Raw genomic sequence first — 25,273 nt, 5'->3', positions numbered from 1 at the left:
ATTTTATGTATGAATTGTTTGGCCTGCGAGTGTGACAGTAATTAAGCTGTAATAAAACAAACAATCAACCGCAATTCATGAAATATTTTGAAGTATTGTATGTTCGCAAGCAACCAACAGAAAAAAAGGAAAAGGAAAAGGAAAGAAAAAAAGGTTCAACGAATCAAAGTGCTGTTTACATGGTTTTGTTTTGTAATCTATTCTAGACAAAGTCCCGCCTCTTACATTTTGGATTAGCTGGTTAAATGCATCCGTGTGGACTTCCTTGGCCAATGTTTGCACGCGAGGCGGGGTTTTGATGCACATGCGCGTGGCAGTGACGGCGGGGGGGGGGATGTGAAAGGTGGTGTGTGTTCGGCGCGAGAAGCATGTCAGGACTTGTTACGGGACACGCAGAGACACAAAGGGCGTGGCCAAAAAAAAAAAAAAACCCAAACACGAGCTTTTCGCGCGAGTGCGCGCGAGCTCATGTCATTATTTGAAGCTCGACTTTCGGCGCTCGACGCGACACCAGGCGCGCGGTCACGTCGCGGGACACGTCAGAAACCACTATTGCGCACCATGAACGGAGTTTAGTACGTAGTTCGAGCGGATCGCGAGGAGATATAAGGAATAAGCGTGGTGTTGATTTTTTTTTTTTACGCGGAAAGACCCGAGTGCAAAAAACAAACCACCGAAGTGTCCTGTCGACGACACACACGCACCAGCACTGGACTGATATCTACACACAGACACACTTTCACCGGTAAGAGTCACACATTTTATTGCAAGGGAAATGTTTTCAACGCTGTCCTCACGTGTCCTTGTTTGTCTTCGCGTGCACTTCTGCCTGAGTGTGTGAGGTGAAGGTGTACCTGTAGTTTATTAGTGTTTTGATCATGTTGTGGCGGTGTGTCTAACACGCAAACGCGCGCGCGTCACTGATCGTGTTAGTTAAAGCTGTCAGAGTCCTGACTTTGATGCTTATTTCCATACAGTCGGACACAGTGTGAAAGTTCAAAGCCTGCACCATTGCAAAACAATTCCCGCGCCCAGCGCGTGCATCCGTAGCGGAGCTCTTGTGTAGACGCACGCACGCGCTGGCCCCGGGAATTGTTTCGCAACAACCGTATCAGGAGATGAACGCACGTCAAAACAATTACAGCCAAAGTCTCGTTTGTATTTCCACTTGTAAAAGTTTCCTCAGTCCCGTCTCACTGTATATAATAACCATAATGCTCTACTTTTCCATCACTTCAGATTTTCCAGATCGGGCAATCTATAGGTAAAAAACGCTGATAAATATCTCAGGCAGTGTTGCAACTCGGAAATGTCTTATCTCAGATGATTTTACTTTCACAAGCGTGTAAAATGATATATTTTTGGTTGTTCATGTGTAAACGCACCGAAGCCGCGCGCGGTTCTGATTACCGCTACCTGCACGGATTTGTTTACAAACAAGCCGGTTCGCCACTCGCGCTCGCCCCCTAACGGCCATTCTGTGTACAGGGCTGGAGCCAACAGGAGGAAAAAAAATGTTGTTTTGAAATAGTGATGATGTATTCCTTCCTGCGTGTGTTTTTTTTTTTTTTTTTACATTGTAGTATTTTATTGTTCAGAGAAATAGTGGGTTAATTTTGGACTTTTAAGCATTAAATTCAATTAAACACGATTTACATTTTAATTACATTTTATTAGAAAAAGGGTAGGATTTTACAAAACAGATATTGCAAACTACTGTCCTCTAGTGTGAACGTAATATTTCTAAATCGACTTAGTTATGGCTTGATTTTCTTTGCAAATCCAAAAGGACCAGTAATTGAACTATCCTGAAAACAATACAAAATGTAAAAAGGGTTCTGTATAGTCACAATGCTTAATTATTATTATTATTATTATTATTATTATTATTATATTCACGCATATTGTTGTTTGCACATAAATGAACACTGTAATTGTTCCTTCATCTTTAATAAAGAGCCATGTGTTTAGGAAATGATTTTGTTTTTTCATCACTTGCTACAGCCGCTTTTCTTTGCCATGGCACGGCCACATCCGAATAGTAGGGTGGATGGTCAGAGCCCTGTGCAAACTCAGACCTGCAGAATGGAGGTACTTCGGCCCATCGGAAGCCAGATTCTGCCATCCAGACAACGACGCAGGACAGTGTCTACTCATACCAGCACTGCATCAGCACCTGTTATCCCTACACAGGACACCGTGAGCACGGAGTGTCCCCCCCAACAGGAAGGTCCACTAAGAGATAGCTCAGGTATTGTCAGCCTGCATCATATACAATTGACATACTAAAGTATGCTTAACAGTGTGTTTAATTGAGTAGAGTGTCTGTCATGAATTCCTAGATCCAGAAAACACTAGCGATAATAATTATGGTTGAGATTCCAGGAAGCGCTTTTTGCCACTCAGTGACAATGAGTTTGGAATAAAAGGACATGTTTCAACTTGCCCAGGGCAAATGGCTTCCTGCAGAGCACAACCCTACACATAGTGTCAGAATGCCAGTGCTGCACTGAGCAGCGTCCTTGCAGTGTGTTGGTCTGGCAGTTATTGTTCACGATGTCTTTCCAAAAATTTCCACACATCGTCATTCACTATCGTAGCCTTAGTTGAACCCTTGCGGCTCTGCTCTTTTGGCACCTCCTTTTAAAAGCTGCAGGCTTTTGGCCTGCCCCCCCGAACAAACACATAAATACTGTCCATCCAATCACCACACCGCTCTTGTTCATGTCCACCAATGGCTGCATTTCATCTCAGGCTGCATGGGCTTACAGTTACCCTGGCAACAAGCCAGAACACCACAGCTCTCCCAGTGTTACTCGCTCTGTTCAGTCACCTGCTTGAAGGATTAGCAGAGCTCAGCCCCACACACATAAAGTGCACACTAGTACAGAAAATGAAGAACTTTAACGTGAAACATATAATTAAGGCATCATCCTTTATGTGTAGTTACTATTTTATAATGCAGCTATTTCTAATTAAAGACTTTTAATTTCTAGACTTGGATTAAGAAGATTATGAGATAATCCACAAACCTTAAAGGAGAAAACTTTAAAGTGCCTGCTGAAATTCTTTGACTAGGGCTTGACCTTCTCATTCAGGCTGTTCATGTCCATGATTGTCAGAGATATGCCTGTTTAGTTGAGCTTGCGAAGTCCTGTCAGTTTCCTTTGGAGATAATGTCTTTACACTGTACAAATGTTTTATGTCAGAGTTTGTGGTCAGGGCAGCCAGTAACCTGAGGGAGCAAGGAGGCTTGTTCCTATCTACAAAATCATACTGGGTTTTATAGAATGAGATGGAACTCTCTGATAGTAATTTTATATCTTTTTCTTATCCTTCAGGAACTGAGCAGGAGAGGTCATGTCCCAGCAGGAGGCAGCAGCCCTTGCCCGATCTCCTTCCCGAAAGCAGTAGCTCCTCAGGACAATCAAGCCGGCGTGGATCTGGGGCTGTTGAGGAGTCTGTGGAGGAGGAACAAGTGGTGGGCAGAGTGGCTATCCAGTTGAGAACCATAGGAGATGAGATGAATGCTGTTTACCTGCATAGAATGGTGAGGAACCAGCTTGTTTTCAAATATCTGTAATGCTGTATAGCTCAGTCTTTGCCTTGTTTTGTAACAGTGATTGGTGTGACGTGTGTCAGCGACAGTGTTTGTGAAAATGTGCAAGTGTGTGCGTGCATTTAGCCTCCAGTGGGGTTTGTAGTAAATGGATCAATGTGGTATTCACCATGGCTAGTGTTTTGACTGGAGTCAGATTTCCTGTAGTGGTTGAACCTGATGCCTTCTCTCTCTTTCGTGCACTCGCTCTCCCCTGTTCTCGCTTTCTCCCCCTCTCTCTTTTCCTCCCTCCTTCCTTCCTGCCTCTGTCTTTCTGCTGCTCTCGATCTCCCTATCGTATCGCGTGAGGATTCTGCTCGTGGAGCAGGCAGGGAGTAAACACAGTCTAATCTCTCCCTCCCCCATGCAAACCAACTCCCCCTCCTCCCTTCTCTTCGCCTCTCAGACAAACACACATGATGTCACCGCACTATTCCAGCACTCTCAGAGTGCTCCAACCTACACACCCTTGTATGTACACACACACAGAAATACACAAACATACCCAGTAGACACACTTCGACACCCACCCACACACACACACACACTGGCACGTTCGTCATTCTCACAATCGTGTACCCAAAGTGCATTGTAGCCCTTTTGTGTAACACTTTCACTTGGTCTGTTACACAATCACAGAAGCAATGCTTTGTACAAAAAAAAAAAAAAAAGCAATAATACCGGTATGTTGTATGGTTAATCCTGCTGCTTGGGGAATCACATGCGCAGCATGTTTTGTTGCTTCGCCGAACTCTGATACCAGGATGCTTTCACGGCACACGACGCAAATCTTGTTTACTCAGGACCTGTCAAAAATTACAGGTACTTCCTCAAGCAATGGAACAACAACTTGGCTGTATGAGGGTGTGCATGTGGAGGGGAATAAGTGTATATACTGAACGCATGTTTCCTTTCACTCTCACTGCTCTTCTAACTTGTTCAGATTTTTCCTTTGTTTAGTTTGTTTCGCTCACCCGCATTGCATTTTCTCTTATCCTGTTTAATCACTACATCGAAAGATACACAGAACCGGGATACACCTCTAAGCAGTACATAAACACTTTATATATATATATTTTATAATTTTTTTTTTAACTACACTGATGCAATATAATAAACTGTACTGTCTGAGAAAGACAATACTCTATATAGACAACGATTATTTGTTTTAAATCCATGTAATTTTTCAAATAGATTATTAATTCTCTAATAGCCAACAATGCAGTAATGTGCACCACACTTACAGAATGTAACATTTTTGTGTCTATACAGGACTTTTGGTTTATTTCCATAGCTTCTATAATAGTCCTTTGCTGTGACTTTGTACAGCATCCTTTTCAGTGGGATGCTCAAAAGATCCCAGGTTTTACTCTGTGTTCTTCAAACGAATCTCAGTGTGGCAGTAGAGTAGTGCGTCTGTTTGGTCATTTCTTCCTGGACCTCTTGTTGCTTCCTGTAAACTTTTACAATTATACACAAAACAAAGCAGAGAAAGGAAGCTCACTGAAGCAAAGAGAAACCATTCACAGGTTGTTATGGTAAAAATAAGTGCAGAAATGATGAGGAATTAATATTTATAGGATATTGGAATAATATATTTTGTGGTTAGTCACGTTAAAAAAAAAAAAAAAAGATTTTTATTATATTACAATGAAATATTGTTGCTATACAGTTTTTTGTTGCACAAGTCATTATTGATTGAAGTTCCCATCAAGGTGGTTTAAGTCTTTAGCTTGCTCATAACACCGACAGATCAGAGGTCGCTCGTTGTAGAATCTGCAACTTAAAGAATCAATGACCAGGAGCTTGTTTACTTACTGCAGCCTGATTAAGGTTATAATGATAGGGTGGACTCTGTTGTGGCAACTGTGTTGTAGTAGCAGTTCATGACCTGTTGGTTGTCTTTTGATCCTGTGTACCCGTATAACCCCTGTGCTGACTGCTCACCGTGCAGTTACTTCTGCTCCCCTTCTGTACATGCCCTAGTGATTTCTTTGCCACTTTTTAGGGACTTTATAAGTGATCTGTCAGTTATTAACTAACTGTCTGACTCCTGATGTCTTTTCACTCAAGGCTATTTTTAGATGATGACTCACAGCAGTTGTTGAATAGCATCTCACCAGACTGTTGTTGCAGACATTGTCTAGCAGGGAATGCTTTGCAAAAAAAATTTCTAATACGTAGACATGCACGCACGCACGCACACAAACACACACAGATACGCATCACTTTCTTTGTTGTTGCTGTCTCATTGTCACCAGTGCACACACATAGAGATGGGAACATCACTGTTTTGTATTTGTGAGATATGTGTTTGTTGTGTCTAGCTGTCACTTAAGTGGAGAAAAGTTTGGTCTGTAAGCAGTTTTATTAGAATTTTGCTTTGCATATGATTTTACTTTAGAGTTGATGCTGAGGTTTATAATCTTAAATAAGCACACTGTAATGGGATGCTAACTATCCACTGTTATCACACTCTAGCATTACCTGACTTCACTGTGTCCAAGGTATTTGTGCTTAGTCAACTTCCACTTACTTCCACATTCTTTGCGTGTGTTTCAGAACGAAGGCGCACAGTGGCAGAACTGGAGAGGCCTGTACCGTGGCCTGGTCGCCTTCCTATCCGACACAATCAGCACCCTCTACCAGCTCAGATAAACGGACGGGTATTTGGCACTGCAGGGGGGGGTGCCGGCGCTCCCTAACACAGTCTCTAATCTACTGCACTGGCTCGGGGACATTTCTGCAGGCCCAGAATGCACTGTGGAGTTTTTTTTTTGCTTTCTTATATGTTTGTGTTGTTTCTCGGTTGTATATGTTGTATATTTTTTTCCTGTCTCTTTTGGGAGGAGCTTCATGTAGCAAGTGACTGAAGTGTGTGTCGGTGTGGGGGCATGGTAAAGGGGAGAAATGTTTGTGGCTGTAAAGATCTGTGACGCTGTAAAGCACAATCGGTTGGATATGTTTAATTTTTTCGGGAAATTAAGTTTTTGTTTTTGACCAACCTGAAGGCCTGGGTACTCAAAGAATCTGATGGGTCAACAAATGTGTCAAAAAAAAAAGCATATTTAGAGAGTGGCCAATTCATGAATATAGATCATTCATGGTTATGATCTAAAATACATTTGCGTTTTTTTTTTTACTCTAAGCCTTGTGTTTACACTAGCAAGAAACAGAACAATATGTGATTGTTTATTTTCTACATAAGCATGCAACACAGATGTGCGTGCTGAAACAGGGCAGCATTTAATGCAATATTTTTTTCAGTGCTATGCAAATAAGCAATTACAGTAAAGTGACAAAACAAAAAATGGATCAGAAGCATCCTGTGCCACATGCTTATTTGTCCTGCAAACCTCTCTTTTTTAAATTTCACTTCTTGTTTCCCTATTCAATCATTTTCCACTCGAAATATTAAGAAAAAGCACAAATTCAATTCTGGCGGTCTTAAATACAATATAAAATACACTCAAGGGAGATAAATGGGTGAGATGCATACATTTTAAAATTTTACAAACTGTACGCAACAACAGTGCCTTGCTAGTGTGAACACTGGGTACCAAGTATGACAACCGTTTTAAAACCAAATGCCAAAATTCAGTCTATCCAGGTCTTCAGAAAGCACTAATTGGAAGGATGGGTTGTACCTCAGGCACTGAAATGCTGTATCTGCTCTTAGCTGCCTTACAGAACAATACTGTGTTACAGCACAGGAAAAAAAGGCACTAGTAAATGAGATGGTCAGGTGACTGAGACAGACAGGCCTTTCAAAACCACACACTTCCTCAAAAGCGAACTCAGTGTGGTGAACATGCCTTACATCACCCTTTAAAAACCTACATGTGCTTGATTTAGCAGGGGCAGTCAGTGAACGGTGTTTTGGGTGGGGTGGGTGGCGGGGTAAAGGGTCAGTGCCTTGGTGCTCCCACCTGTACGTACACTTTGGAACACAACATTCACCACTCATTTCAAAGAATGATCACCTCCAATGGAGGCACTAGAATTGTGGCCGGAAGCCGCGTGGACCCACCAGACCACAGGCTATCCAAATGGCTGGGTAGCAGTGTTAATATTTGTAATGAACTTGTATGTACATAATTTGGGAGATAATGGCAACAAGCAAGAGATGGAAGGAACTGTCCGTTCTCATCCCGTTGTATCGTGTATATTTTGGGGAAACTAAAGTACTTAGCAGTTCCTTGTTTTTGTTTGAAAACTGTTTGCCAGATTCACATTTCCTTAAACGTTTTATGGACCAATGCAGGGAGGTTAACAAAATCCAAGAACTAGATCTAAATGTTCGCCGAATTATTTCGATTTGGACATTTTAATTGCGTCAAGATTTTAAAACAGGATTAGTGTATTAACATTCCCATTGAAAATACTATAAATACCTATTCTGAGAAACAAAGCAATTGATTTATTTTTGTCCCTTTTTTTTATGCTTGGTCCTTAGTGAGAAGTAGAGACATAGCTAATGTATTTGGTTAAAAATGATAAGCTACTGCTGTAAACTAAAGTTATTTTCATGAATTATTTGGAAGATTACTTTTATGTCCTATAAACAAGGCTTTTAAAGATCAACCAGATTGAACGAGCATGGAGATAAAGTTTAGTTCTCTGGGAAACACACTGTATGTATTTATATTACCATTTGTTTTGTAAAAAAAAAACTTTAAAAAACCCCAATAAAACTACAAAGAAGTATGAAGCAAAACATGCTATGTTTATTTCTGCTGTAATTTAAATTTTCATGTCTTTTGCTGCAATAAGATTATAGGAGAAACTGAGCCAGACCCCCAAACTTGAAGACAAAAGTTTTGATATGTAGGCTCATTAAAAGGTAATCCTCTGGGGCCTTCAGTTAGATTGCTTGCATGTTGCCATTGTTCTCACATGGAGATCATAGCCGTGTATCTAACAAACCGCATACGTGATGTCTGTGGGTAAACCATGTGAAAACTGTTAGCACTCTCCTTTTTTGGTCCTCTTTTTTTCACGTGGGTACTGTACTGTATTTCTGAGCATACTGAGTACCAGCGGTCTGTCTTGTGACTGCCTGTCTTATGATTTCCTGTGTAAAGCTGTGGCATATACCACTTCCTGTGGACAGTGTGTGTGGCTTCTTGTGGATAGGTGTATTCTCTGATGCACTCTCTCCCTAAGGGAAAGGCCTTAAGTGTGAACTGTGATCATCACACTATGCTCAAGCTTATGTCAATCTCATTTTCTAGCCTTGTATATTTGCTGTTTGGACTTTTTTCTATAAATTTTCTATATGAATTTTGGTATGTTTTTTCCCCTTTGCCTTTTTAAAATAAAGAGAAATATGACTATTTTCGAGTGATGTGTTTAAAAATATAGACAGTGTTTAAGATCACATAATAGCAACTAGGTACACTGCCCAAATTTAGTTTACTAGTTAATTTAGCATTGTCAGGATCACAATCACTAACCCGTTAGTATGATTTTATACCCGCCAGGCGTGTTAGCCCAATGAATATCTCAATGTATTAATATTCTGTTTGTGTCTTCTGTTACAGTGTAAGGCTTACGTGCAAAGAAGGACTAATTATTTTAAACAGGAAAGACGGGTTACTTTGCTCCATGATAAAATTGCTGGTCAAGAACCCGATCTGTTTTTTTAATGCAGTCGTTTCCTTATACGTGGACTTGTTTTTACCCGGTAGTGTTTGGTTTATGCACTGAATATCAGAGAGGGACAGTCTAAAAATAAGTGTTGTTTTGTTCTATGCTAATGAGTCATCATAATTGGTCCTAAACATGCAAATAATGAAGGGAAAAAAACAGCATTGTCATGGCTCATACAGAGGATCAATCAAGTCAAGTCAAGTAGCTTTTATTGTCATTTCAACCATATATAGCTGACACAGTACACAATTAAATAAACCAACGTTCCTCCAGAACCCTGGTGCTAAACAATAAAAAAACAAAGCTACATAACAGAAAAACACAGAGCAAAGGTTTCAAGTAAGTTTCCTCGCCAAATAAAGTGGCAACCTGGTGCAAACAGTGCAACACAAGACAGTGTAGGACAAATACACAAAACATGAAATAGTGCCACCAGTATACCTACAGTGTATTGTACAGTGCAGTGTGCAAGAGAGAACTGGACACAGGAGTGTACTTGTAATTAAACACAACATGTAAACATAGCAGGTTGTGCAAAACAACAATAGCAGCAGTCAAATGGATGTGCAAAAAAACCAGCATGTAAATAGTTGTAATAAAATTATATAATACGGGTGGTACTGAAGACATGGATGTGTGAAATTAGTGTGTGTGGGGGTTTGGGTTCAGAATTTAGCAGTTCAGTAACGCACGTGAGTGTGCGCACACGTGAGTTTCAGTTCAGTTTTTGTGTTGAGGAGCCTCAAGGAACTTGATTGTAGTTCGAGCTGTGCATTGCTACACAGTCAGCAGAGTTAACTGCAGTGGGCCAAGCACACAGCCCTGAGGGGTCCCAGTTTAGTCCCAGTAAGCTCAACTTCTCAATCAGATGCTAAGGGATGATTGTGTTAAATGTTGAACTAAAGTCTATGAACAGCATCCGTAAATATGAGTCCTTATTGTCCAGGTGGGTGAGGGCCAGATGGAGGGTCGTGGAGATGGCCTCGTCCGTGGAACGGTTTGGACGAATCAGAGCTTAGTTTTCCTTAAAATAGGTCTGGTGACAGCGTAATAACTGGCCACATTAAAGCCAGAGGAAATAGCAGGTAGCTATGAGCACTATGTGGAAAGGGGACATGACTCCTCAAAGGGGGCTTTGAGGGGCTATTTTGGTAATTAATCCTGCCTTCTATTAACTGGGTAAAGTGCAATCTACCTCTTACGGCATTGACTTTCCCCATTTAATGCGTCCTTTCACCTAAGGGAAAACATTTTGTTTATTTATCCAGCGGTCATAGTTGCCAAGCAGCCAGAATGCTGACGTTTTTTTTCAGCTCATCAGAATCTATCCTACAGTACAAAGACCAGTTCATAGCCATCATATCTATTCCCATGACACTGCTCCAGACACAACAGATCAAAGTCCACAGCAGAGGAAAATAAAGCAGTTAACACATGACAGCATTTAGCCTATAATACCTATAATTTTATTAAATGTCTTGTCTGTGTAAAGACAAAAGTGTTTTGTTTAAGGGCCACGCCTCCTCTGCACCTGTCTAACTGGTGTATCCTGTTCCAGTGTATCCTGTTCCAGTGTTGGCAACACTGAACCACAGACTGGTGGTATCTGGTGTCGAGGACTCCTTTCTGGCCAATTTATCAGCTAAATCGCTTGCTTTGCATGTCTCTAGCACAACTGGTTGCAATCGCTAACAATTGACAATTGTGTTGTTTTAACCATTTTGTTGGAATCTTAGCAGACCAGACTGGACAGACCTGATTCTCCAGCTGAGGAAAAAACTTCCAGATCAAAACATTTATTATTTCCCCTTCTGCTGCTGAGTCACTGAGAATGCTGTGCCAAAAAACGTCATTGTATATACACCTCTGCCAAGGTCATAAATGAGTTACCTGACCACAGATGTTCTTCTTGGTATATAAATGTGCTCACCTTGGCTTTTCTCTCACTTCACTTTTTAACATCAACTATAATAATTACTTATAAAGTTGAGAGCTACATTTCCTTCAGTTCAAATATTACACACAAGAATGTCCAGATAATAAAGCAGATCAATTTTATCTCATACAGAAAAGCACACACTGCCCAGGTAATCCAAAGAAATGTATTTATTTAAATCATGTCAATACAAAATGGGGAAATTGCTAAATTTTCCATGAAACTTCACAATCTTGTCATAATAGTAGGCAGAAATAAGTAAGTGTTTGCCTGTATAAACCCACCAAAAACAACAACAATGCTCTTTAAATGAAGACTTATTGTTCAAAGCATGTTTTGCAACACTGAAATGTGTTGTTCTTTCCATACTGCTTCAAGTGCCTACATTATGTCCCCTCCCCCTTGTCCCTTGGTCTTCACCATGATCATTTGGCTCCAAAATAGTCCACCACTCCACTGCCCTTCAGGCCATCAAAAAAGAAGAAGTTCCTGTGGGGGGCATCTCTCTGGGACAGCGCCTGTTTTTTATTTATTTTTAAAAACACACACACACACACACACACACACACACACACACACACACACACACACACACACACACACACACACCAAACATGACAAATGTACCCTTGGCATCACAGGGGCACGGCTGCTAATAGCTTTTCAGAGTTATGCATTGGGGTTGTTGTTTTCTATGGTACTTGTGGTTGATAGGTGAGGGACAGCAAAGGACCGTGCGTGAATTACAGCCCGTTTCATCATGCAAGGAGATGGCGAGACAGCCTGGCTTCTCTCCACCTCCACCATGTGGGTGTGAAGGCTTGCCCAGCCAGCACTGTACCCACTGCACTCACATGCTTCACTAAGCTTCTCTAGCTGACTCAAACAAAACGCAGAAAGTATGATGAGGTTGACCTTAAACAGGCACGTACATCTTTATATTACATCATTAATCTGACTTTGTAGTTTACCAGCTTTCAGTGTAAACATGAATACTAGCCACATTAAACACTACCCCAAGAATGACTAATAGGTAGGTAATAGTAGGTGGGGCTTCAAGGGCAGTTTATAACCATATATGGATTTTATGCCAACATTTCTGACAGGAATTGGATTCCAGTGACCGGAATATTACCTTTGAGATTCTGGCATTTAAAATGTTTCGGCAGCTAAAAGGTTTAACATATACTGCCAGATTCCAATGGGGAAGGCAGATGCCATATGCCTGAAACAGACCCTTATCAGGAAAACCACCTTCACAGCTCATGAATGTTCCACTGTATAGGAGCTTAGGATTTTTAAAAGTGAAAGCCTTTTTTTTTTCTTTACCAATTTACAAATTCTTAACCAAGGTAGTTAAAAAAAAAAACTAGTCCCAGTCCCATGAAAAAACAAGGTTATTTTTAAGTTTCGTTACATACATACATAACAGTCACTGGTCACAAACTAACCCTTATTTTCACATCAGTGCTTCTACCGAAACTCTATTCCTTCTTGTTACCAATTTGCATTTATAGAATGCCCTTACATTCCTCTTTAAACAAGTCTGGCTTTGATGTGACCTTGAACATGTTTGGATCAATTCTAGGGCTGTGACATCTAATCGATAAAATCGATAATAATCTATAATGAAAGTAGTCAACGAATGCCATTATCGATTAGTTGAGTTGCTCGAGTTACGGTTTTGCGTGACGGAAAGATAAAACAGCTGTGGGAAATGGCGGAGAGTTCAGGGTCAACCAGCAGCAGGAAAAAGTGTGCGTCCCAGGTCACAGATGAAGGCGAATCATCAGCACGATAAGCAAAAACTGTATAATCATCATGTAAAAATGGTACAATTTAATGAAGTGCAATTGTGTAAACCGTTTGTTTACTAACTTCGGGACAGTCGCACTGGATCTGTTTTGGTGTGAATCGTGAGCATCGGGTTGTGCGATCAGCTCGCTCACGACATATTGATGAATTAAAACAGTGCGAACAAACACTAAATCTCAAAGCAGCAAATAACAGCAGCAGTAAACAATTACATTTTTAGTCACTGTTGTATTTTCAGTGAATGATTATGCAATTGTACACCAGTGTATTTTTTTTTCTTTTGTTTAAATCAAGCCTGTTAACTTGCTGCGTTTCGTTCCACTCTCTTTTTAAAGCATTTGTCTACTACCTCAGTTAACTTCTGTTTTTGAACGTGACTTACTGCGGCTTTACTGCTTTCAAATGCTTGTTTTCAATGTTTGTATATTTAATTTATGCATTTATCATTTAAATAATATACAAAATTACATTTATTATATATTCTAGATGTTTATATCGTCACAAATGAACAAAATGTCTTTTATAAAAATTGGCAAAACAATGTATTATATTGTATATTGAGTCATCTGCAATTATCATTAAAAACAATACAAATGTTATGCAAATTACTTCACCTTGCATTCTCAAACGAATTATTTTCTTTTTATAAAACAACAACCCAGCATGAGTGAATTTGTTCCTGGAGAAATCCCCCATGCACTCTAACAAGCAGCTACTATAAACTTAAAAAAATGCAAAAGCCACATATTGAGTTTAGCCATCTCTAATTTGGACATTTTATAAAGTATACTTTAATACATAAATACCCTGAATTAAAAATTAGATTTTTTTTTATCTGATTAATCAAAAAAAGAAAAGAAAAGAAAAAATAAACGTCTGATTAATCAGAAATCAAAATAATCCTTAGTTGCAGCCCTAATCAATTCTAACATCTAATCTGTTCATCTGCTGGATACAGTGATGAATACAATCCAACATTCAACCACTTATTTTTGAGATATGGAGAAAAACTGTGATAGACATTGGACTGTGGAGTGGTGGTTATATAACGAACTGATGTTAAAATCTTTTAGGCAAACTGATTAGATGCAGGTTTACGTGTACACACGCCAAAGATAAAATTGCGTAACATGGAATATGTTGGTGGAATGTCTTTATGCTCGTTATGAAACACTCTCTGAGGATTAAAACATATAAAAAAATTAATGAAAGCCTACCTTGACTATTTCCTGACCAAGTACTCCTCCCACTACAGCACACACCGGAGCCATCTCAGAGAAACAGTAGCTGTTGAGACAGAGCATGTACACAATTGTTATTCCTGTAAGTCAGACCTTGAGATACAAGATATGACCATGTATAAGATAGGAGATGTGATTGAACAGTTGATATATTAGTTAGGACCTGAAAAAGTTGTCCGGCAGTAGCTCCGGATTCACCCCCATGGCTTCGAGGAGATCATCTCTAATCTGCAAGAGCAACTGCGAGTCCTCGGCAAAGCTACCTGGATGAGGGTCTCGACCTTTATCTGTGCGGAATTTAAGCAATACTGGAGGAGAAAAATAAAGAGATAAGTGAGAAGAGATGACGAGAAAACAACAGAGCATTTGCATGCAATTGTTTTGCTAAATAAAAAAATCTAAATCAATTTAAATGTGAATGCTTAAGGATCTTTGTCAGGTATTACATAATCATTCATTCACATGCACAATTGCTAAACACTGAAAAGTGTCTTTCTTGACCACCCACTCACCACACCATCAGCTGAGACACAATTTCCACCAGACACAAAGTAAACCACAAACACCATAAAGCACCGAGGAAACATTATTTCGGTTTTTAGACACGTCTCCATGAAATGTTTCCAGATAGATGTACTAATGTGTTTTCAGATAGGTGTGTAATTTTCTTCCTTGTCAAATGTATCTTATCTTTTAAAAACCCAAATTACAAAACTACTTAATTACAAAACAATTCCTGTGTTTGTCAGAAATCTTTATTTCATTATGTTTCCTTTCTAGTTTTATCATACTGTTCAGGCCATTAGTATTATACCTGAATCAAAATTAGCTATGAACAAACCAAACCAGTACATTGCATGCACTGTATTTCAGAGTGACTTTCATGTTACTGCTTCAGTTTAAAATAAAACTACTGAAATTGCTAAAAAGCCAGAATAGTAAAAATCAGTAAAAACCCTTGTTGTATGTTGAATGTCACTTTGCGTGCATCCATTTCTATGTCTAAAAAAACGTTCTTGTGTTATTGTGTGGGGGGAGTGGTAGCTCCAGCAGTTAAGTTGCTGGGTTACTGATCGGAAGGTCGGGGGTTCAAGCCCCAGTATCACCAAGCTGCCACTCTTGGGCCCTTGAGCAAGACCCTTAACCCTTTGTGCTCCAGGGGCGCTGTATCATGGCGGACCCTGCGCGCCGACCCCAGCTTCTAAGCAAGCTGGGATATGCGAAGAACAAATTTCACTGTGCTGTAATGTATGTGAGACAAATAAAGGCTATTCTCTTTCTTTCTTTCTTTCTTTATGTGTAGGACCTTTTCCCGGAGGAACACATCCAGTACATGCATACATTTCACCGTATACTGTATTGTATATGGCTGAAATGACAATAAAAGCCACTTGACTTGGTCCATTTCTTTTTCTAACCCATCTTTTTGTTACCGATGAAAATTAAATACTAAATTAGACTGATAAAATATAAAAATGCAGAGCAACATATAAAATGAACAAGATTTATACCAAATCAGCTGTTACATTTTGCTCCACACTGCATTGTGAAATTACATCAGACCTCACATGAAGGTTGAAAGGATTCAAATCAGTGGCACACCATCTGTCTCTGAACCCCATCAGTGAGCTGACATAACCTCAGATAAATCAGCGAGATAACATGAAGGAAACAGTTCTTCCTCAAAAGCCGCTCAGCCGTTGAATGTCATTTATAAGCACTCTAATGTACTTAACCTTTAAATGCTTCAACACACAAATAGGACTTGTTTTTGTTTCCATTAGTTCACAACTATGCATGAAGTACTGGAGCATGTAAAACCCTTTTTTAGTCATCTGTGTATTTTTTTTTTTAAAGAAAGGCGGACAGTGTTTTCAGTTTTAAAGTCACTGCACATGACTGGTCATGGACAGCCGGTCATGAAAAACGAGCTGTCTTCTATGAGAATGCCAGGTGACTTTATATAAAAAGAATCAGAGCAGACAATGTTGTCAATGAAACCAGCACAGCGTAACCACACACTAACCATTATTTTGATGGTTTCTAAAATTAGAAGAGTGTGAACACAATGTACAGAGAAACATGTTAAAAAAAATAAAGTTGATTCCATTCAATTTTTAGGCAATATCAGAATCGATTGCGTAATGCACGACCGAGCTGAAAAACAACAGCAAAACATTTTTACATTAAAAGGCTATTTATGGCATTTCAGAAAATTTAGAAAATGGATAGGTTGATATAGATACTCTAGGGGTGTAACAATGTTATTATCTCTTGTGTTTACTGCACAAAATATTTTTAACACTTGAAAATAACAGACAGGCTGGAATAATTACAATATCACATTTTTTAAAATTACATTCCATTATTCAACTCCTGAACCAAACAATTGTTTGAACCAAATGCAGTATTCTCAGTCGTAATTATCCACATTTGGTGCGTCTGTGGCTATGATAATCCCAGATTCTTGTTCTTCTTTTAGAGTGATTTAGTTACTTCTTCTAATGGACTTCTTATCAGCCCAGGCCAGTCTGTCTATTGTCCTCTGATCTCTCACATCAACAAGATGCTTCAACCTGCAGACCCTTTGCTCACAGGATGTTTTTGTTTTTCGCCCCATTCTGTTTAAACTCTAGAGACTATTGTGTGGAAAATCCCAGAAGGTCGGTAGTTTCTGAAATACTCAAACCAGCTCATTCAGCACCAACTTTCATTTATAGTCAATGCCAAAATCAGAAGTCAAAAAGATCACATTTGTCCCAATTCTGATATTTCATGTGAACAGCTACACTTCTTGACCCGTATCCGAGTTCTATAAACTGAACTTCTGCCAGGCGACCAAACGATTTCATATGTACATAAATAATCCGGTGTACAGGTGTTCCTATTAAACTGACCAATTACAATAACAATTTGACATTCTTGTGTAAACATTTGTATGAACATGATACAAATAAAACTGTTTGCATCATGCTTGTGTGTCTATTTTATTATGCTGTAATTACTTATCTGCCTAACTTCAGCTGCTGCTATTGATTATTTTAACGGTTATTCCACTGATTAATCGAGTAAATCAGATAAGAAGTACCTAATAATTAAAAAGCGATACTAAATAAGAGAAAGAAAATAGGACAGGTCTCTTAAAATAAAGTAATTTGTTTTTATTGCTAAAATTGCATACAAGAAAATCTGTGAAAACTAAACCCATTTAGTGCATTTGATTTGCCATATTACATTGAAATACAACTACAGTGCGTACAAAAAGTCCCTCTGCAGTGGCCGTGTATATTAGGTTATGGGAAAATATTTGTTTCATGAAACAACTATTCTCACTCTCGTATTTATTTAACTCTCGCACAGTATCGTGATGTGGTTTTCTCGTCTCCGGAAAAGCTACTTGAAATTTTCCACTTACTAATTTGGTGTATTTATTGCCAGCTTTACAAACGTGCTCCACTACTCTGCTCTACGTGGCCTTTTTGAACGCACGACATATAAATAAAAATACAAAAATCACTTTTAAATGACTTTCAAACCGGTAACCGCACTGTAGTGTGTTTTCTTTATGTTTTATTTTTCTTTGGCCTGAATCTTCTCCTTGCCCTCGCTGGTTTCTCCCTGTTCCCCCATTTTTCATTCTGCAGCATCATCTGTGTTACCTGTCCAGATCGCCCCAGAATTTAGCGGGTGATGCATTGGTAAAAATGGTCCGTGGGAAACAGTGCTCCTTGTTTAGTTAAATGGACTAAAGAAGCGAATAATTTGCCTCGATTAATTTTTGTAATCGAGTTACTTGAATCATTACAGCCCTAATATGTACATGTTTATTACCTTGTAGTAAGAAGTAATCTGATGGCGTCCGCTTGAGATTTCGTTTGGCCTCCTCACTCGTCCAGTCAACCTCTAGAGACTCTTTTAGAGAGCAGAAACTGGCCGTCTTCACACAAAAAAAGGAATAAAATGCTTAAAATAAAGGAAAACATGAAATGATTAATAATTTGCAACTTTGTTAACATAAGAGACAAACCTTTTTGACCATGGTAGTCTCATTGGGATTAATTTTAATTTTCTTCACTTCAGGGCCATCATTATTTTCTTCTGATGTTTTCACCACCTTCGGTTTCTCTCTGAGAAAAACAGACCACTTTAAAACTGCTATGCACAAAATCCTTTTTGTTATTGATGCCACTATAAGATAAAAAAAAAATTTGCCATAAATCTCGCACTCCACATAATGATGCTCCAAGCCAAGGTCAGAGAACATGTATCCATGGTAACCAAAGACGTCTCCACAGAAGACTTTAATGTTCCTGGTGGTGCAAAGCTGGTCAACACGCACCATTAGGTCTCTGGAGCATCTTGTCAGACACACCTGGGAGTAAGAGGAATGAGCAAATGATTTCAGTTTTCAGTTCTACTTTGAAATTCATGTGTCTGCTTTTTCAGAAATGTGTGAGATGTATGAAAATGACTGCGGCTTTCAAACAGAATGCCAGACTCAGACACGTCATCCTAATCATCCTAATCAGCTCATGTTTGACACGCTGACTACAGATTAGTTCATATAATTTAGGTCCAAATTTCTACTATAAATAGTTGATTAAATCAGGTTCATTGACTATAAATGCTACAATATATAATACTGTACTAATGTATAATCCCCTCCAAAACTATTGGAAAAGCAACAATTTTTTTTTTTTTGCTGTAGGCTAAAGACATTTGGGTTCAAAAAAATGAATGATCTTAGAAATTAAACTGTATTTTGAAATTCTGCTTCAGGTGCAGAAGCTGCTTCAAAATAAAAACAGACGCATGAGTGCTGCCAGCATTGCTTAGAGGTTGCAGAAGTGGAAGGTCCGCTTGTCAGTGCCCAGACCATACGCTGCAAACTGCAACAAGTTGGTTTGCATGACCATCATCCCAGAAGGAAGCCTCTTCTGAAGCTGGCTAAGAAAGCCCACAAACAGATTGCTGAAGACATCCTATCCAAATGCATAAATTACTGAAACCATGTCCTGTGGTCTGACAAGAAAATTGTGTCTTGCCGACAATCAAGCATGGTGGTGGTAACATCATGGTCTGGGGCTGCATCAGTGCTGCTGGTACTGGAGAGCTGCAGTTCATTTAAGGGATGTACTGTGACATTCTAAAGCAGAACATGATGCCCTCCTTTTAGAAACTGAGCCGAACGGCAGTTGTCTAATAAAACAACGACCCCATCACACCGCCAAGATGGCAACCGCCTTGCTGAGGAAGCTGAAGGTGATGGAGCGGCCAAGAATGTTTCCAGACCTGAACCCAATTAAGCACCTGGGGGCATCCTCGAGTGGAAGGTAGAGAAGCGACATGTGTAACATCCAGCATCTCCATGATGTCATTATGGAGGAGTGGAAAAGAATTCCAGCAACAACCTGTGCAGCTCTGGTGAATCCCATGCCCAGGAGTATTAAGGCAGTACTTGATAACAATGGTGCTCACACAAAATATTGACACTTTGGACACAGTTTTGACATGTTCACTTTCGTTGCCAGTTATTTTGACAATAATGGCTGTATGTTAAGTTATTTTTAGAGAACAGTGAAATATGTACTGCTATACAATGCACATTGACGACTATAAAATATATCGAGGAGAACATCTAATAAAATGGTTACTGAAATGTGAGTGGTGCACTCATGTTTGAAAGAGATTGTTCCCAACGTAATGTGGAGATTGTCTTGGTTTGGCTATTTTTTTAACCAAGAATTTCAATTCTGTCTTCAAAGATTGTGTTGAGTAAGAAGCCAGTTGGCAACACAGCGGTAAAAACAGTCAGTATGATTAATATCTAAAATCTGTTAGCTAAATGTGCTTTTCTCCCATGATGTCAGAAATCTTGCTATGCAAGTGTGCTTCTCTCACGCAATAAATTCAAGTCTCTGATACAGTTGCTGGATATTTACGATTCAAAGCAAAAAGGTAAAATGCTTAAATCAAGCAGATACCAGCCATCAAAAGCGTATCACGGTAAATGCACAGATAAATGCAGAATTGCTGTTTTCTTTAATTAAATTAGGCTAGATGAGTTTAGGCTGATAGTTTCTTATATTCATAATCTAGCAAACCAGTGTTGATTTATTCATTGATGGAGACTTAAAGCACTTTCGTCCATCGCTCTGGATAAGGGCGTCTGATAAATGCGGTAAATGTACATGTAATAAAATGTTCAGGCATGTAGGAGGAGGTGAAATATTCCTTTTCACTTTTCTGGGCAAACAGACTTACTGTGATTGATATACTGTATATGACTATGCGAAAAGCCTGTAACTAGAAAAGCTTGGGCATAATGTATTACATGTTTCTTATTCGTTTATTCTTTTACATTTTATAAAGTTGGTCATGTGAAGGGTTTTCCCCAAGCAGGCACATGTTTCACATTATTTTCATTACCAAACCAGCAGGCTTGGTCCATCTTATCCAGGACACCAACCCTTGCACACTCCCATTCTGGATAGATGATAAGCCTGTTTACATGAAATACCCACCATTTTAAATACTGCTTGGATATTGATATACACAGTGCCAGATTGAAGACACTGGGTGGCTCCTACAAGGGCATGGTGAATCGTCATTTTATCGGTTGACACTGAAGGTTGTTTACAGTTACACATTTGTCATTAACCTCCCTGGCTAGAACATCAGTACAGCACTATGTGCTGATAAGCACTGAACACTTAGAACATGGAATCTGCTTTGGTTCCAAAACACTAAGAAAGTTATATAACCCAATACTGAATATCAATAACACTTCTCAAAACACGAGTACGTGACCCAAGAGCTTTAAGGAAGGCTGCATTGTCACATTCTGCCACTGTCCAATCATCAAGTGTTTCTGTTCAATAAAAACAAGTATTTCCTCCTCTTTGCCATGATGTAACTAGTCTAAGGAAAAAGAAAAGGAATATTGATATGACCGGTTTAACAAGATGTCATGATTTTGTGTAAACATCAAAAACAGTGAAACTGATATGAACTATGCATTATGCATATGAACTCGCATTCTTGCTCACCAACACACCAAACGGAGTTTATCAACATAGTTAATATGCCCCTTGAGTTAAAGCTGTCAATCATTGGTCTCAGTGATGTACAGCAAGAGCCATCTGGTCAAAACACACTCCCGAGCACGCCAGTCTTTTCCCCTCATATTTCTTTGAAATATCAGTGGAGGCAGATAAAAGCGCTGCGCTGTCTGTAACGAACCCCCTCCTCACAACACTCCTCTCACCCTCCTTATAAACTCTCACTAGTACTCCCACTGGGAGAATTCAGAGACAAACACAGACAGGCTGGAAGGCAGATCATCTGAGCTTTGAACATTCATATGTGGACGGATTCGCTGATAAACAAGAATGAGCCAAGGTCCAGTTTTTAAACAAAACAGTAAAAATACTCCATTGATTGGGAAGCGTTATTTTTCCATCTCAGGACATTAATAAAGATTAATTTGTGTCACTTATACACTGTTTAACATGTTATAATTCGATTCACTATTACATACTGAATTATGAACCATAATAGAATGATCAAATATTTTATACCCAAGCATCTTTTACCATGTGCAAGTGCAATAATATGGCATTAATACACCATCTACTGGCCACTAAGAGAACGGTATTTTAATTACTTTTATTCTAATAAAATTATTCTAATCACATTCCTTCACTTCTCCTTCATAAGATTTTAACAAAAGGTTTTTCAAACTATTATACATTTGACTATTGGTTAAGGATCTGGTGAAAGTGAAGCCATGATGTACAAAAGAGCATGCTTATACTCATGAGTATTTATCTAAAACAAATTTCTTTACCAAAAGATGCTGAATTTTCAAATCTGATTAGTCAGTAAGTTAATTAAATAATTTTCTACAACATGCAGAGCACAGACATTAGTGCCAGCTCTTATTCAGATCATGACCGTATATAAACCACATTACAATTTGTAAACAAACAATCAAAGGCATGCATTTAGCACTAGTTCACTACAAACTTCAGCACCAAATTCATTTACAGATGACCCACAGCACCATACAAAACTATAAATGAATAAAGAGTAGAATATGTTCAAGCCCTTGAGTTTGATTCAATCTCATGATCATCTTATGATGATACACCTATCCACAGCCCAAAGGCAAGGGGGACAGATTTGCTATGCTTTCTAGGTAGGAATACACTTTATCCTGTCAAACTGTAAATCGCAGGTGTCTGTGAGCTCATAAATGTTTATAGCTTTCTTCGACAATAAACTTAGTGTAATGTTTTCACATTTATTAATTAATCAACACTAATGAAATGGTTAATGTACTGGGTTACTGATCAGAATGTCAGGGGTACAAGCACCGGTATCATCAATCAATCGTTGGGCCCTTGAGCAAGGCCCTTAATCCTTTCTGCTTCATGGGGTGCTGTAACCTGGCTGACCTACACTCTGACCCCAGCTTCCCAACATCGCTGGGATATGCGAAGAAAAAAATTCATTGTGTTATAAAGTTAATGTGACAAGTATAAAGCTTTCAATAAAACCCCAGAAACTTTAGCCTTTCAGTATTTAAACTAAGAAATATTCAACTGCTTTTTAAACACTTACTGCATCAAACTGAAGAAAGAAGTCATCTGGCTTGCTTTCCACTTGATCTGTGTCAGCCTTCACTTCTACCATTGGATTGAGGAACTGGGCTCGTTCCAGGGAAGCCTGAGCATGATTCTGACCATCTGCATCCACCGGGATGAGGAACTGAGCTCGTCTTGATTCCTCAGTAACCTGAATATGAATGTCATGATTAGTTTTTCATTGAAGGCACAATTTTTTCCAGTATGGATCACAGGATTTGGTTCTACTAATGAGCAGGAGGGGTTTGATGAATGTCATACCTGCTCATGGTCCAGAAGAGTGAGTGCTTTTACTCCAGCTAGTATGAGGTTCTTTGCCACTTCAGCACCCAGTCCTCTAAGTCCAACCAGTAGCACTCGAGACCCTCTCAGCCTGAGACACAGCACTGACATGTTAGTTAGCTGTGTGACCAATCGTTTCATCAGAATCAGGAAAAAAAAAAAAAAATAACGTTTTATTGCCAATAAAGCAAAGAGCACTTTACAGTACAAGGAATTTGTCTTAGTGTCAGGTGCAAACCTATACACAGATATGAAATGTGTACACAGTTTTTAAATAACTATAATTAATTAAATACTGTATACAGAAGGTGGCTTTGCATGAGAAATAGTGCAACTCAGAACGTAAAATTGACTGTCCAAACATATATACAGACATGAAGTATAGGTTAAGATAAACCTTTATTCGTCCCACAGTGGGGAAATTTCTGTTACAGCAGCATGAAAAAAAATAAAAAATAAATGCAAATATATAAAAGATATGTACATATATATATAAAATATATAAAAGGTATGTACATAATCTAGAATTAAATAAATATTGTATACAGTAATTAAATTACTATAAAAATTGTATACAGTGATTAAATAATTTAGAGTGTTAAAGTGACTGTCAGTTAGTTGTTTTTTTTTTGTAGGGTTGTAGGGGTGGGGAAGAATCTGTTCATGTGGTGTGAGGTCCTGGTCCTGGTGCTGCATGAAATACATCCTCAGAGGTGCTGAGGTGCAATGCTGTGGGGGTAATCCAGGTACGGAAATGTAGGAAAGGAGGGCTACTGCTGATCAATGGCTGGTGGGGGGAGGACTGGGGGAGGTCAGGTCTGTCCCGTTGTCTTTCAAAGCATCAGTAGTACTCATAGTAGTAGTAGTACCAGGTGCAGGTTGCAGAGTGGGGGCTCTAGACTTGTAATTGGTGATCGCCTCCCTTTCCAGACAGAAAGGTTTGGAATTGTTGTTCCATTCTCTCACCATGCTCTGTTTTAGCTCTTCTCACCTCCTCGCCAAATCTGTACTTAGCCTTCTTCTATTTTCCTTTGTCCCCACTTCTGATTGCGGCCTCTTAATCTTACCCAAGCTGTCTGAGTTTAGCTGTGAACCACGGTTTTTCATTGTTAGAACTTATGGTGCGTGATGGAATGACGCTGTCTTCAAAGAAAACAGTGTCTGTGTGCTCATCCAGACTGTTGGTGACAGACCTAAAAACATCCCAGTCTGTAAAGTCCAAAAACCCCTCAAGTTCCCCCAAAACCTCACTGATCCACTTCTTTGATGTCCTCACAACAGGTTTGCTGAGGTTTAATATCTGCCTGTATGCAGGAATTAAATGCACCATGATGTGGTCAGACTGGACCAGTGTGGCACGAGGGACAGCACGATAGGCACCGCTGATGGTGGTGTAGCAATAGTCCAGTACGTTCCCCTCTCTGGTCGGGCACTTAATAAACTGTTTGAGTTTGGGATTAAACCATAAATAAAAATCATACGATGTGTTTGCTTTATTGCATTTATTTGCTGTAATTTTACAACATCAACGGATTTATGTTCTCGTCAAAAAATGCACTGGACTCTAAATATTACATAAGAATGTATTACACTAAAATAATATAGTATTTGGGTTACCAGTCATTTTAAAACAACCTTAAATATATAATTTAGGAAAAGCATCCATAACACATGAATATAACATTTCTAATATGCACAGCGAACACTTAATCAAGAAACAAAAGCCAGAGAAACAAATTGATATATTGATTAGCAAATTAGCCGCTTAGCTAGCAGAGCTCAAACCTCTTTTGTGCGTCCAGACCCCAGAGCCGAATCTGCCGGTCATATTGAGCCGCTTCTTCCTCGCTTATGATATTCTCGTCTTTTTCGATTGTATCAATCATTTCAATGTGCTTCAAAAACAACACGATGTTGCAGATGCTCGGTTAATAAAATGTCGCTTTCGGTACAATTTTCCTGCTGCCCATTCAACGCGACAAAACTCCCGCTTGGTCTCAATCAATTGGGCGCATAATTATGACGTGAACGCCGGGGGGGGGGAGGGGGTTTAGTTGTGAGACACATTTAAAACCACTGCGACCTGTTCGAGCACATGTAA

General features: G+C 39.3%; 2 protein-coding genes across 2 annotated transcripts; one reads left to right on the top strand and one right to left on the bottom strand.

The window, feature by feature from the left end:
* The first annotated feature begins 377 nt into the window (after nucleotides 1-377).
* On the top strand, nucleotides 378-8,934 carry bbc3 (BCL2 binding component 3). Its single transcript, XM_046863388.1, has 4 exons — nucleotides 378-745; nucleotides 2,005-2,251; nucleotides 3,342-3,550; nucleotides 6,161-8,934. The coding sequence occupies exons 2-4, from the start codon at nucleotides 2,020-2,022 to the stop codon at nucleotides 6,254-6,256; spliced, it is 537 nt and encodes a 178-aa protein (XP_046719344.1). The 5' UTR covers nucleotides 378-745; nucleotides 2,005-2,019; the 3' UTR covers nucleotides 6,257-8,934.
* Nucleotides 8,935-11,338: 2,404 nt separating this feature from the next.
* On the bottom strand, nucleotides 11,339-25,201 carry sae1 (SUMO1 activating enzyme subunit 1). The gene is made up of 9 exons (XM_046863274.1): nucleotides 24,958-25,201; nucleotides 23,152-23,263; nucleotides 22,868-23,041; nucleotides 18,469-18,614; nucleotides 18,270-18,369; nucleotides 18,074-18,179; nucleotides 14,406-14,550; nucleotides 14,219-14,288; nucleotides 11,339-11,704 (listed from the first exon to the last, which is right to left on the bottom strand). The coding sequence occupies exons 1-9, from the start codon at nucleotides 25,056-25,058 to the stop codon at nucleotides 11,612-11,614; spliced, it is 1,047 nt and encodes a 348-aa protein (XP_046719230.1). The 5' UTR covers nucleotides 25,059-25,201; the 3' UTR covers nucleotides 11,339-11,611.
* Nucleotides 25,202-25,273: the final 72 nt, after the last annotated feature.

This window comes from Silurus meridionalis, chromosome 12, assembly GCF_014805685.1.
Source record: "Silurus meridionalis isolate SWU-2019-XX chromosome 12, ASM1480568v1, whole genome shotgun sequence".
NCBI lineage: Eukaryota > Metazoa > Chordata > Actinopteri > Siluriformes > Siluridae > Silurus > Silurus meridionalis.
This window is presented reverse-complemented; position numbering and strand designations above follow the sequence as displayed.